General features: G+C 43.2%; 1 protein-coding gene across 1 annotated transcript; it reads left to right on the top strand.

The window, feature by feature from the left end:
- Positions 1-692: 692 nt before the first annotated feature.
- On the top strand, positions 693-1,148 carry LOC309969501 (riboflavin kinase-like; the record flags this gene model as incomplete). The annotated part of the gene is made up of 1 exon (XM_082851334.1): positions 693-1,148. The coding sequence occupies one exon, from the start codon at positions 693-695 to the stop codon at positions 1,146-1,148; it is 456 nt and encodes a 151-aa protein (XP_082707460.1).
- Between the last annotated feature and the right edge of the window lie 12,949 nt (positions 1,149-14,097).

The following is a 14,097-nucleotide window of genomic DNA, read 5'->3' as shown; positions in this document are numbered from 1 at the left end:
ACTCTCAAAACATTGTTTCTCACCTCCAGTTGAAAACCAAGAAACTGAAGTATTCATGTTGTACAAACAGGCTGGTCAGAAAGTAGGGTCTCGGTTTTCGTTACAATAAGCTTTGCAGTGAAATGAATGAGATCCTCTGCTGCATTATGATCCAGAATGTGCCCACCACATACTCATTCATATAACTGTTCATTGGTGGTGTCTGGTTGGGAATGCTTAGCTACCTTTCTGTTTCTTCAGGGTGTTAGCTGGTGAGTTTTAAAGATGGATCACACACTCTCTTCCTGGTTTTTACTTTGCAGCAGGCCAAGATTTGTTGTGTGATTAAAACCTAAGTATCGGCTCGGCCTGGGCAGAGTGCGTAGGCCCGCGGCGCTCGGTGGGCTGGGGGGGTCCTCCCAAGCGGCCCACAGCCGCCCTTCAGCTGTCGACCGGCGTTCCGGAGCCCAGACGCAGCGTCTGAGTCGCCCGGCACCTTCTGTTCGGTCAGCGGCGTGAGGGTCTCGCCGCGGCGCGTTGTCCGCGCTGCTCGGCCTGTAGTACGCCCGTGCGCTTGCCCGGCCGGCCGGCCGGCCTGCGGAGCTCCCGCCCCTGTCCCCCGCATGGTCCGCGGGGGTCCGGGCACCGCCTCGACGGCAGCTCCGCCGGACGCGCGGACTGGACCGCAGCCCGCACCCCGAGCGGACGGCGTCATGAGGCACCTGCCGTACTTCTGTCGCGGCCAGGTGGTGCGGGGCTTCGGTCGCGGCCCCAAGCAGCAGGACGTCCCTACAGCTAACTTTCCTGAACCAGTAGTAGATAATCTTCCAGCTGATGCATGCACTGGCATATATTATGGTTGGGCCAGTGTTGGAAGTGGAGACGCCCATAAGATGGTGGTGGGCATAGGATGGAACCCATACTACAAGAATACAGAAAAGTCCATGGAAACTAATATCATGCATACTTTCAAAGAGGAAATTCTCAACGTGGCCATCGCCGGCTACCTCAGACCAGAAAAGAACTTTGATTCTTTAGAGTCACTTATTTCAGCAATTCAAGGTGATATTGAGGAAGCTAAGAAACGACTAGATTTACTAGAACATTTGAAACTCAAAGAAGACAATTTCTTCCAGGTTCCTAAAAGCAAAATAATGAATGGCCACTGAAGGAAAAGCATCTTATTTATTCATTCACTGTTTTCTAATATTTTGCTGCTCATAACTCTACAGCTTCATCTTGGTTATATTTTAAAAATCAAATGTTTTCCTACAGCTGTGAATTAAACAGTACAATGTAGTTACCATATTATGTTCCAGCTATTCGATTAAACCCATCATGTTACAGTACTAAAGAGGTTCATTTAAAAAATCAAAATTCTTTTTTATGTAATATGTTGATTAAAATGTACCACTAGAAAGGTCTTAAGTGTTTTATAATGGAAATGAAATATATATAAATATGGGTAACAGGCAAGTCACTAGTCTGAGATGAGAACTATAATTCTCATGGTAAAATTCTAGCATGCATGTACCTGTATAGCATGCTCTGCTAATCAGAAGGCTCATAAAAGTAACAGTATTAAGCAGAGGTTTGACAGTTTATTACAAACCTAAGGGGAAAAATCCAGACTTCGTATTTTTGATATTTTGTGCATTCATATATTATTATAGACGTGAAGACTTGTGAAATTTCATTTTAGTTAGTCATTTCCTTTAAGGGCTCAAATCATTGTACTGTGTTCCATTTTTGTTACAGCTGCCTCAGTTCTAATTGGTCTAGGCTCTCTCCCTATTATTTTTTTGTTTTTCTTTTAAAACAGTAAAATGAGTGTTTTTCGAATCTCTAGTTCTCATTTTTGTGTTGTATAACACTTCTCTCTTTTTAAGAGTAGATATTCTTCAACATTTTTCTTAACCTTTGTTTCCTGTAAACAATTGTCAGTGTCAGTTATTCCATTTAGAATATCCAACTTTACATTTACAAAATGTAGTTTCATCTGCGTCTGTATCTGTCATCCCATTGCTTCAATATATGAACAGTGATTAAGTGCACATCTCTTGCATTTTAGAAAAAACACCCAAATGTTCATCTGTAGGTTTCCTCAAAGTTTAAACAAACACCTAGCATTTCATTTATATATACCAGTTTCTTAAACAACACAAAATACTTGTTTCTCCCCTTAGGGAAACTATTTAAGAGCCAACTAAACTATGAAATACAAAGTTATTTGTTTTTAATGTGACTGTATGTTCCTGAGCAAATGCAGACTGTTATAGTTGTGTGTGCACAATGTAGCTAAAGAGTGCTATCTAGAAGATAATTTTAAAGATAACTCATTACAAAACCATTTCCCCCTAATCTACATAAATGAGAACTGATTTTAACAAAACTGTTTATATATATAGAAGAACATCTAAAGCTAATGTTGGAGAAGGGGGAAGCAGGAGTGTTTTGACTTTTTGGTGTATGAATTTATGGCAAACAATGTAGTATGTGTCTTTTTCATTTCTTCTTTATAGAAATACTTAGAAAATGTAATTTAATGTTAGAATTCCTATACTTGAAAGAAGCCTCAATTATCAGTGGTTCTATGAAACAAAGTTAAAAACAAACATGGAAAGTGTAAAAAAGATTTGTGTTTGAGTAGCTTGCGACTGGTTGTGTCCTCATTAAGTGTGAAAATTCTTTGATATTGTCACCTTACATTTTGTTAAATAACTATTGCTTTTGAAAAGCCTATAGTGTGTGGTTTAGGAGTTAGTTAATAGTGTCTACATTTTTTTAAGTTTCATATATAAAGTATTTATATATTATAAGAAATTGCAGTAGGGCCATTTTCGATTAGTCAGTGTTTTCAGGCCTTGAAATGAATCTTGACCACGTGAAAAAAAAACAAAACAAAAACCTAAGTATATAAATGAGAGCTTAATTGATAAGGAGTGTATGTAGCATAAGGGATGCCTTCGAGTTGACTTAGGCTAAATTGACAGAGGAGCAAGCATCTGGATGGAAAATTCTGACAGTCCATCCATTTGGAGGTCTCTTTACCTCAAAGAACTGGCATGTTGAATCCATCCCACTTGAATTAACTGATCATTCCATTTTTTGGCAGAGCAGAATAACAGTTTATGGCATTTGTATGATGGTTTTTATTTTCCAGTGTGTTTTCACATCTATTATGTCTTTGGATCCTCACCTCATTTTACATGTAGAGAAAGGAGATTCAGAGTGGCTTGGCTAAGGTTCTGGAACTAGTTAGTATCAGATCCAGAATTATGTGCTGGATAATATCGTCACTCCTACAACAGTGGAACATTTTCATTTCACACGTACCTTAAAAAGTATACTCTGAACTTTTAAAATATTAACACATAAGGGCAGCCAACCTTAAGCTTATGTAGAACTTCTTACCACCCCCAGCAAAGTTCACATAATCAAGCACACTTTGTGGTACAGTTTTATGGTTTTTGTCTCTAATAACAAACCTCTGGCATAACCAGAGCCTCAAGTGTCATCTGAGTTATCAAATCAAGAGTTTTTTTTTTTTTTTTTTTTTTTTTTTTTGTGGTACGTGGGCCTCTCACTGCTGTGGCCTCTCCCGTTGTGGAGCACAGGCTCCGGACGCGCAGTCTCAGCGGCCATGGCTCACGGGCCCAGCCGCTCCGCGGCATGTGGGATCTTCCCGGCCCGGGGCACGAACCCGTGTCCCCTGCATCGGCAGGTGGACTCTCAACCAGTGCGCCACCAGGGAAGCCCAAAATCAAGAGTTCTTTTTGCACACTCTAGGAGTTTTGATTCTAAGACCAAGCCCCTGTGGATGAACAACATCTCTTGAACATCTATCATTCATATACGGTACTTATGTTATTTGTCAAGTAAAATAGAACATTCAGTTATTCAGAACAGCAAGTATTTTGTTGTTAGTGGGTAGGAGTATAAAACCTGAGTGGTGACAGGGACAGGAGAGCCATCTAGTTGTGTCTTTTCATTTAAAAAATGAGGAAATCAAGGCCCAGGGAAGTGAAGTGACTCGATCCAGACGTGTGCTGTTTAACAGCAGACTTAAGTTCCCTACCTTTCAGCCCGGTGCCTGTTCACCATGACTTCATGCCAGCAATGTGAACCTGACATTTTGTCACCCAACCTCATGGAGGGCGATAGAGGCCTTCCCACCGAGACCTCCGTCCCTCTTACAGTGATTGTGTGCACAGATAAAACCACTATATAATTATAGTTTGTTTGAAAGCATGAGACTTAGAGAAACAATTTATTATCAAAATATTTGAATTAATTATAGATGTATCAGTGTTCTTCTTGTTCAACTCCTCTGTATTGAGGCATGTTTAATAATTTGTAAATTCACTAGAAGTTAATGTCATACACTATTTGCTTTATTGGTAGGGCTCCTGGAACCACAAATATCACACATTTAAAATAATGATAGCAAATATGTAATGAGAACTTCCCTTATACAAGCTTTTTTTTTTTTTTTTTGACTGTGTTGGGTCTTCATTGCTGCACGTGGGCTTTCTCTAGTTGCGGCGAGCAGGGGCTACTCTTCGTTGCGGTGTGTGGGCTTCTCATCGCAGCAGCTTCTCTTGTTGCGCAGCACAGGCTCTAGGCGTGCTGGCTTCAGTAGTTGCAGCATGCGGGCTCAGTAGTTGGCAACACGCAGGCCCTAGAGCGCACAGGCTTCGGTAGTTGCCACGTGTGGGCTCAGTAGTTTTAGCACGCGGGCTCTAGGGAGCATGGGCTTCAGTAGTTGTGCTGTGTGGGCTCAGTGTGGCTTGTGGGCTCTGCAGCGCAGGCTCAGTAGTTGTGGCATACGGGCTTAGTTGCTCCGCGGCATGTGGGATCTTCCTAGACCAGGGCTCGAACTTGTGTCCCCTGCATTGGCAGGTGGATTCTTAACCACTGTACCACCAGGGAAGTCCCTCTACAAGCATTTTGATTACATTTTCCTGTTTAATTCTGTCGAGTACCCTATGAAGCTGATCCTATTCTGATCTCATTTTGTAGACAAGGAGGCTCCACCCTCTCTAAATGGTGGAGTTTTCATTTGTCAACATGGTCTGACTCCAGAACCTGCATTTTCAAAATTGCTATTTAGCCAACTCAGTTATATTTCAAAAAGAAGTTCATGAACTCATGCTGTTCGATTTCTCTGATAACTAAAAATGAACTGCAAGTTAAAAATATAATAAATGCCTCAACATTTTCTGTTAAGAACTTCCGGATTTGGTAACCAGGTAACGCCAGGACAGATGCCCTCCCGAATTAGTTTAAGAGGGCTCTCCAAGGGTGCTGACCACCCACAAACATCTTTTAGAAGGACTCCTGGGCATGAAACTTCTCTATCAAGTTCTGTACTGCTAAAGAAATGTCTAAGTGCACATAAGAAGTCTGTATAAGAACCTCTTTTATAATCTTGACACTTGTTTTAGAAGATAATGAAGACATACAGTTAAAATGATAAGCAGTGTGGAAATAATTTTTAAACTAGATCTTAAAGGCCAATATATGTTTTCATCTGTTTGTTTCTAAGTTAGGAAGAGGGTAGTAAAGTTCTACATATTTTTTCCGGCTTTATTCATTCTCTAGGTGTCATCACCCAAATTTTACCTGCTCATTCCTGAAGAGTCAGTGGGAACCATCATGGCCCAGGCAGGCTGCCCACCTCAGGTGAGAATATTAGAATAATTAGCTTTTGATTTTGAAACCACACCAATTTAATAAGGAAGCACCCACAGAGAGCTGAAGCAACCTCCCCGCGTCCCTTTCACAGCTCCATTTTCCCTGAGATTACCACCAGCCCTTTCAATAAACATGAGCTTGTGAAAGAAAAAGCTACATAAAATTTTATACTTCTCAAATTCTGGTTTTCTTTTTAAGTTGCAAACTCAAGCCTGATCGTAGTGCACTCCAACCAAAAGACCTCCTCAGGCAAGAAACACATTATGGGAAGCTATTTATAAGGTTTAAATTATCCATATTAACATACTTAAGCTTCACCAGTGCGGTTTCTAGATGCCAGATCCAATCCACAGTGACACCTCAGCATTCGGGTATATAGTTGACTGCATAGACTTTCTCAAGAGAAAACTGCGGAGTGAAAACCACAGGGCTGGAAGACCCCTGGAGGAATTAACTAATCAATCCCCCTGCCTCTGGCAGGACCAAAAGCAAAACCCATTTAGGTATCAACACAGGCCTATATGCCTGTTCTGTTTGCAAAACCTGATTGGTTCTATTTTTTTCCATTTTTTAAGTGAAAGCTGTAGGCAAAGTATAACAGAAAAAATTACATAGTATATATAGACACACATGTACACAGCCAACCCTTGATCATGTATACAGCATTTATTGGAATTCTCCTCTATTAAAAAGACAGCATTAGGCCCAGAGAGTTAACCCAGTGTAGGTAAAAATATAGTGTATGCTCACAGGAGTTTACAGTTTGGTTAGGAAGACATGACATACATCATGACAGTGCTGGATTGTGTTGACATAAGTAATAGAGACCTAGTATGTACCAGCATAGACACTTCTAATCACATTTACTTGGACTTCTAGTTCTTTTATACTTTCATGTCCTGGGAATTCATTCACAGCATTTTGAAGTTACAAAAACTTGATTTTAGGGTGGTTGGAGACATCCAATTTTTCTATCCTGAATTCTTGCCCAGAAATGTATCTCTTCTCTCTATCTCCATCCCACTGCTGGAAATTAGTAGTGTCACCGATTGGACTGATGTGAGAGACCCAGGCAAGCAGGACCAACATTTCCTGTAAGGTTTTGGTTCCTGGCATTCCCCTGGGGTAAGGGGAGGATTTTCAACTGCGGGGGAAATGGTTAATGGTCCCTCACTCCTGTCTCTCCTCAAGTGGGATCAGTAGGCTCCTACTTGGGTCAGAAAGCATGGAATTAAACAGAAAGCAGGGTAGAAAAGCCACCTTTCATTAATTCATGCACTCATTCACTGGGCTGTTCTGGGCTAGACTCTGAGGCTACAAAGATACTTGGCTTTTATTTGTGAAGAGCTCACAATAGACATATAACCATGATATGATGGCAAAGGGCAATAATAGAGGCAGGTACGAGGTGTACTGGGGGAGTCAGGAGGGAGGAGAATTATATGAGCATGAGATCTGCGGGATGTTTCATAAATTATGTAACATTTAAACTGAGTTTTGGAGGATAGCGGATTTCATCAGTTGGAGAAGGTGCAAGAATCTTTCTAGGCAGAAGGAACACTGTATGTGCAAAGTAGTGGCCCTGGAACATGGGGTGGTCAGAGAATGACAACAAGAGGACGACCTGAGGGGCGGGGGCTGGAACCGCAGTTTGGTGACCACATTCTAAAGGGGCTTTAGAAAGCTTGGTTTGGGAGTTTGGATCTGATCCAGAGAGAAGGATGGGGAACAAGGGGTGGCATCAATTAAAGCTCTTAGGCAGGACAGGGGACGGGTCTGGGTTCATGCTTTAGGAAGATCATTCCAGCAGCCAGTGTGTGGAGGGAATATTGAGGTGGCAACAGCCCAGAACAGCGAACCTGGCTTGGAGGTCATGGCAGTAGTCCAGGTGAGAGGAGATGAGGGCTGAGCCAGGGTGGAGAGGGAGGGAATGGTCTCAGGAGATGGGCGGCATCATCAGAGATGACAGGATTTAGAGACTGGATCTTGTGGGCAAAGGAGAGAAAAAGCTGGGGAAGTGCTCAGCTTCTCTCCAGATGGATGGAGATAAATGTAATGTGAGAAGAGGAGCAGGTCTGGAAGGGCTGGGTGTAGATCCAAGGAGCTTAGTTGCAGACATGTTGTACTTGTGAGACAGGTAGTTGGTGATATTTATTCAGTTGAAAATATCAGTGTAAGATTATAATGCTGAGGAGTGACACAAAGGTGGGACAGGACAATTAAACTCTCCATGGATGATGAATGGGGCTTGTAGTTTGGGGGAATGCTGCCGTTGCTGGGGCAGTCTCCCTGTCTGCGTCCCCAGAGGTGGTTGTGGGATCATTAGTCTAAGCCCCACTGTGGTTCACGGGGGTCATCACTTCTCCAGTTTTTTTTTTTTTTTTTAACCAAGATGCCCCTACATCACAGGGGAGACTGGGGTCTGCAGGGCAAGGATAAATTTTCTTTCAAGTGTTTAATCTGAAAAATGTATTTAGTGTCTGAATTCTGCCACGTAAAATATCCATGTTTGTTTTGATATAAATTATGTTTTAAATGATTTATTAATTAACTTACGCATGTTAGCTGCCCCCCGGCCCCCATACCTGAATCGGTGTACCTCCAGGGAGATGCACCATGCTGGCCTTCGGCTGCCGTGGCTTGTGACCACCATGTTCCTTGGTTTGTCAAGCACAGATCTCACCGAGATCTGACCATGACTGTGGTCAGCTCTTCTGTTCAGAAAGAGTCTCCTGGTTCCCACATGCTCTAGTATCAGGTTGTGATATTCCAGAATTCCGAAGCCATACCCTCGGGCAGGGTGTGAGCAGATACCGACTTCATAACAAGAAAAAACACAGAGCTGGTCATTTTTTCTTTCCTTTTCTTCTAAAAAAAAAGATTATATGTATTTGCCCTTTTTAAAAAATTACAAAGATAGGACACAAAGGAAAAAACTGAGCAATACATGAGGGCATCAAATATCAAATATATTTCTATTTTCCTCCTAGTATGCGCCCCTCCCCCTCCCCCTCCCCCACCCCCACCCCCACCCCGACTCCTCAGCTGAATAGCTGGATTGTTTATATTTATTGCCTTGCTACTCAGAGTAAGGGCAAGTGACCGGAAGCACCAGCCTCACCTGGGAGCTTGTTAGAAAGACGGAGTTTCAGGCACCACCCTGGCCTCCTGAATCAGAATTTGCATTTTAAGATTCCCCAGGTGAATCTTCTGCACATTGAAGTTTGAAGAGTGAGCTTTTTGTGGATCGAGGAGAAGGGAAAGTTTATTTCCTCTCCTTTCACCCAGGAAGGTCTGGATTTTGAATCCCCAAATGCTGTCGCAGGAGGAGGTTAACCTGCTATAGAGCATCATCTCTGCTCTACATGGGATTGGTCCCCCCCACAGGGACTCAAGGAGTCACCGGCCAACCTGGCTGTTGAAAGTCCCCATCCATTCCTTCAGCTCAGATTTTCCGGAAAACATAAACGAAACAAACTAGAAGGAATAATCCCCAAGTTGTGCTTCCTGGTGAACCCCTCGGCTGTTCACACCCATTTGTACAGAATCCAGCTCTCCTGTTGTTACTCGGAAGCCACTGGGAAAGGTGGAAGAGCAGCTTCTTGTGACAAATCACCGAGTCATGGGTACTGTCGCCACTGCTGGGGAGCTTGTGGTTAGGTTGCTGGTAGAGGTCTTTCATCGGGGCCTAGTGTGAGGAGATTAAAGCAGAGATGTGGTAGAGAAGATACCTGAATAAGTTCACTACAAAATTTTACAAACTGGACACTGCACTTCTGTGGAGGGAACCGAGTTTGTGTACTGTTGTGCTATTGGCATGGATGCAGGGCACCTGGGTGGTAAAGATTCGAGTCAGCCCTTCAGGGCTCCGACATGGTGTGGTTGATTCTGCTGATTGCATCGGTGGTAGATCTTGAGATCAGGCACAGTAGTCCACCTTTCTCCTTTGTGTGGTGTGATGGCTACTGCAGAAGCTGAAATATGCTGGATGATCTAATTGTACAGGGTTAAGCCATGATTACAGCCACTGTGGCTCGTTCCTTTGGAGATGCGGAACGTGTAATTGAAGGGATCTGGTAGTAGTAAAACATGTATGAAATTGCTAAGAGGATGGTGGATACATTTATTGACTCATTCAGCAGGTAAATTGAGCACAGAACAGGCCAGACTTTTTCAACGTTTTAAAGCTCGTGCTTTATTTTGATGTACCTAAAGTGCCCTTCCTTCACTGCCAGGATTATGAGACATTCCTTATTCCCTCCCCCTCACCTCCACCATCTCCATCGAAAATCAGTATCTTCTGTATGTCCTCACCAGGTAAGATAATTTTTTTTTTGGATTTCATTTTCCATGCTCTGAAAATAATGGTGTGTTTTCATTTTTCAACTATACAAACATAATACTGAATATGTTTTCTCAAATTACTTATGGTCTTCTGTTCCACCTGGGGGGTTTGATCTACCCACTTAGGGATTCTCTCTCTTCAGAGAGAGTCATTATGCTAGGAATTGAGCACAGGTGAACTTCTGAAAATAATTATCTTGTAAAGATCATGCCAGAGATCTCAGAAAAAAACAAGAGGGCAGCTTCTTCCCATAGATAAAGAAGACAAGATAAAGGAGAGGGCAGACAGTAACATTTTGGGTTATAATTGGTCTTTCTCAAATATGCTTTCTTCTATATCCCTTCACATATGATTCTGGGAAGGCATTTTGGCTGTTTTTAAGTTATAATTTCAGCCATGCTTGCCAATATCTCAAAATTTAAAAATAAGGAACCAACTTATTTTTCCCATTGGAAGTTAGTTTTAAAAGCCCTGGGAGATGCCCTCTCAGACAATAAAATTACTACTGAAGTGTGCATTCTTTTTTTTAATTTATTTTTTATTTTTATTTTACTTATTTTTGGCTGAGTGGGGGCTACTCTTCATTGCGGTGCGTGGGCTTCTCGTTGCGGTGGTCTCTCCTGTTGCAGAGCATGGGCTCTAGGCACACGGGCTTCAGTAGTTGCAGCGTGCAGGCTCAGTAGTTGTGGCTCACAGGCTCTAGAGCACAGGCTCAGCAGTTGTGGCGCCCGGGCTTAGCTGCTCTGAGGCATGTGGGATCTTCCCGGACCAGGGCTCGAACCGTGTCTCCTGCATTAGCATGTGGATTCTCAACCACTGCACCACCAGGGAAGCCCTCTTAAAGTAAATTCTAATGTGAAAGGAGGGAAAGAACATGAGAGCTTTGTGTATCTGAAAACAGAAAATGGAAAAGGCACGGATAGAGACATAGGATGTGGAAGATAGATGTGGCTAGGGTAGCAGTTACTCTGCAGGAGTTTTAGTGTCTTGATGTCCCTGATATCACCTTTTCATGCATAGGTAGTGAAGGGCCAACATGATGCTTCTACTCAGTATCCCAATGTAGCATCTGACATACAGCAGATGTCCAATAAATTTGAATGAATCAATTAATTCCTAAAAATATTACTTGGTATCTTCTCTAACTCTTGTTACCTGTCATAAGGGAAATAATACTCAGTGGGCAGATGGCTTGTAACATCCCAGGGGCTTCATCTGATATACAGAGTTCATCTGGGCATCTTAAGAGAACTTTACAGAAAAAGATAATTTTCACAAAATATCTGTAAGACACATAGAACAAATGTCAGAAGCCCAGTGTTAGCTTTGCTACTACTACCCCTGTGAAATTCTCCGTGTCTCAGCTCTTCATCTCTAAAAAAGTAGTAATGAGTATTTCACAGAGTTGTCATGAGGATTGAGATATGTCGGGTATGAGACAAAGGAAAGGCCACTACATAGATATTTAAAAAATGTACAGTTACCGCAAAGTTATTCACGATAGGTGTAAAATTAAGTGGGGATCTGAGTCCCCTGCCAGTTTAAATTCCTTTGGAGTAATGATTTTTAGGCCTGTGGGTTCTTGGACAAGTGGTATATTTCAGAAGCGTGGAGTGGTCCTTTATGGAGACATTGCCTCTTTCTCAGCCAGAGTGGAAATGTTGGTTTTTGATCAGCATGCTTAGAAATGTGACTCAAACCAGGGGTGTAACTCAGAGGCACTAGAACCTCTTCAGGGACGATGCTTGGGTTTAAGGCAGATGTTATAACAATGGTTTCAGGAGCCACAGGCTTTTTTAGGGCTTGACCTGGTGGTCTTAAAGCTGAGCATTCAAATATCTATTTGGACCACAGGCTTATTAGGGGCAAAGGATTGTAACTTTTTCTTGATAGCTGCACAACTTCTAGCCAAGGCCTTCTAGTAGCTCGTAGATATTTGCCGAGTGAATGAATGAATGCCCAAATGAAGGCCAACCGGAGAAATGAGCTAGAAAGGTTAAGATTGCAGATAGGGACCTAATGCAGAGAGAGGGGCCTGGTGATGGATGGAGACCAAGTCGCTGGGTCACATACAAAAAGCAGTGCAAAAGGTAGGTCAGAACAAAAGTCACATCCCGGTCATTTCGCATAGAGGTTTTTGGGTTGGTGGTGCCCCAAACTCCACGTTCTATAGGGCAACTGCAGGTTTTCTTGGAGGGCCTCCCCACGGGTAGCTTGGTCCTGGCCTCAGAGCATCCTGGGTCACTATGGGGAGTTGACTTGAGTCATCTTTGGTGCCAAGGTTTCCTAGTCTGACTTGTGCAACTGCCTGCTTCCTGTGAGAGTGAGGGCAGAAAGCTTTGGATGCCTGGGGTCACGTGTGTGTGAGTCATCTTTGGGCTACAGTCAGTTGTTTCTTTGCATTGGAACTATTGCAGAATGCTTTTGATCATGTCCTTAGTGGTGGTTCTTCTTAAAATCTTGCTCCTCTTAAGATTCATCTACTGGCCCTGGAAGCAAACGCTCATGACCTCGCCTCACAGGGCTAGGAGAGAGATGTGATGAGAAAAACAACTTCTGTTTCTCTGAAAAACAGCTTGTTTTTCAGAGTTGCTACGTAGGCATTTTACAGTGTGATAACCCTCCTCACACCAAGAGTCTGGACATTTTGATAAGGACTTGAGTTTAGGATTCCTGCCATCAGTCCCTGCTTTGCTTTTCTCTCTTTTAAAATAACTACCTAGGGCTTCCCTGGTGGCACAGTGGTTAAGAATCCACCCGCCAATGCAGGGGACACAGGTTCAAGCCCTGGTCCGGGAAGATCCCACATGCTGCAGAGCAACCAAGCTCACGAGCCACTACTACTGAGCCTGCGAGCCACAACTACTGAAGCCCGTGTGCCTAGAGCCCGTGCTCTGCAACAAGAGAAGCCACCGCAATGAGAAGCCTGCGCACTACAACAAGAGTAGCCCCCGCTCGCCACAACTAGAGAAAGCCCACACGTAGCAACGAAGACCTGACGCAGCCAAAAATAAATAAATAAAATAAATAAATTAAAAAAAAAAACTACCTAGAGTTAAGCCCATGAAAAATTAGTGACCTCCGCCCCTACCACCTTATAATAGGTGCTTGGTACCCTGCTCTCTGTCTTCTCCCTCAGGACCTGGGAGGGAGGAAGACTGCCCTTCCCCCCGACTCATTGCGGCCCCTGGCTTCTGGAATCTGAAATAATAAATCTTGTGACTATTTCCTTTGTGTGGATTTATTGAAACTGTGCCTTCACTCAAAACGACCCCATGGGTTTCACTTCCCCAAAGTGAGAGCTGGATGCTGAAGGAGCTGCCTGCCACCCACGCATGGGTAACTTGTGTTCCCTCACTCAGCAGGTCACAAGCTGCATATTCTTAATTCAATACACCTGCTCCAGCTTCTCAACACAAGAGGTGACCCCAGACTCGTAAGCATTTGTTTATTCATCCTTAAGGACTTTTTATTATGGAGAATGTGACCCTCGGTGTACTCACCAAATGAATCCAACAATTATCAACTCTTATGTGCTGCCCTCCCTCTACTCTTTGATGTAAATCCAGACAAAATATTTCATAGGCTAGGGGTTCAAAATTATTATCATCACCACCACTGCCGCCACCATTCCCATCATTATCATCACAGCTTCCTTTGAGAATCTGATAAAAGCTATATACTTTCTTCACCAGAAAAATGCACCCACATACCTGCACCCCAAAGCCTGCATTCTATTACAGGGGGTTCACAAAATGCCTGAAACCCTGTCAAAGGCTCCGTATTAAGGAACCCTGCTTTGGGAAATCTTCCAGGACATCAATAAGGGGTTCAGATGGAACCCACACCCTTGGAATATTGCCCCCCAGTGGAGTAAGGAAGAACTGACACACTTGGTCTAAGAACATGCCTCCCTTGGCCATCTACCTACCTATTCCCATCTTCGGAGGCAAAGAGAAGAGTGCTTAAGAATGTGGGCATCTTGAGGAAGCTAGGAAAGATAAGGAAATGTATTCTTCTCTAGGCTTCTAAAAAGGGACCCCGTCCTGCTGACATTTGACTTTAGCTCTGTGACA

Source organism: Leucopleurus acutus (genome assembly GCF_964270905.1).
Source record: "Leucopleurus acutus genome assembly, chromosome: 1".
NCBI classification, from domain to species: domain Eukaryota; kingdom Metazoa; phylum Chordata; class Mammalia; order Artiodactyla; family Delphinidae; genus Leucopleurus; species Leucopleurus acutus.
This window is presented reverse-complemented; position numbering and strand designations above follow the sequence as displayed.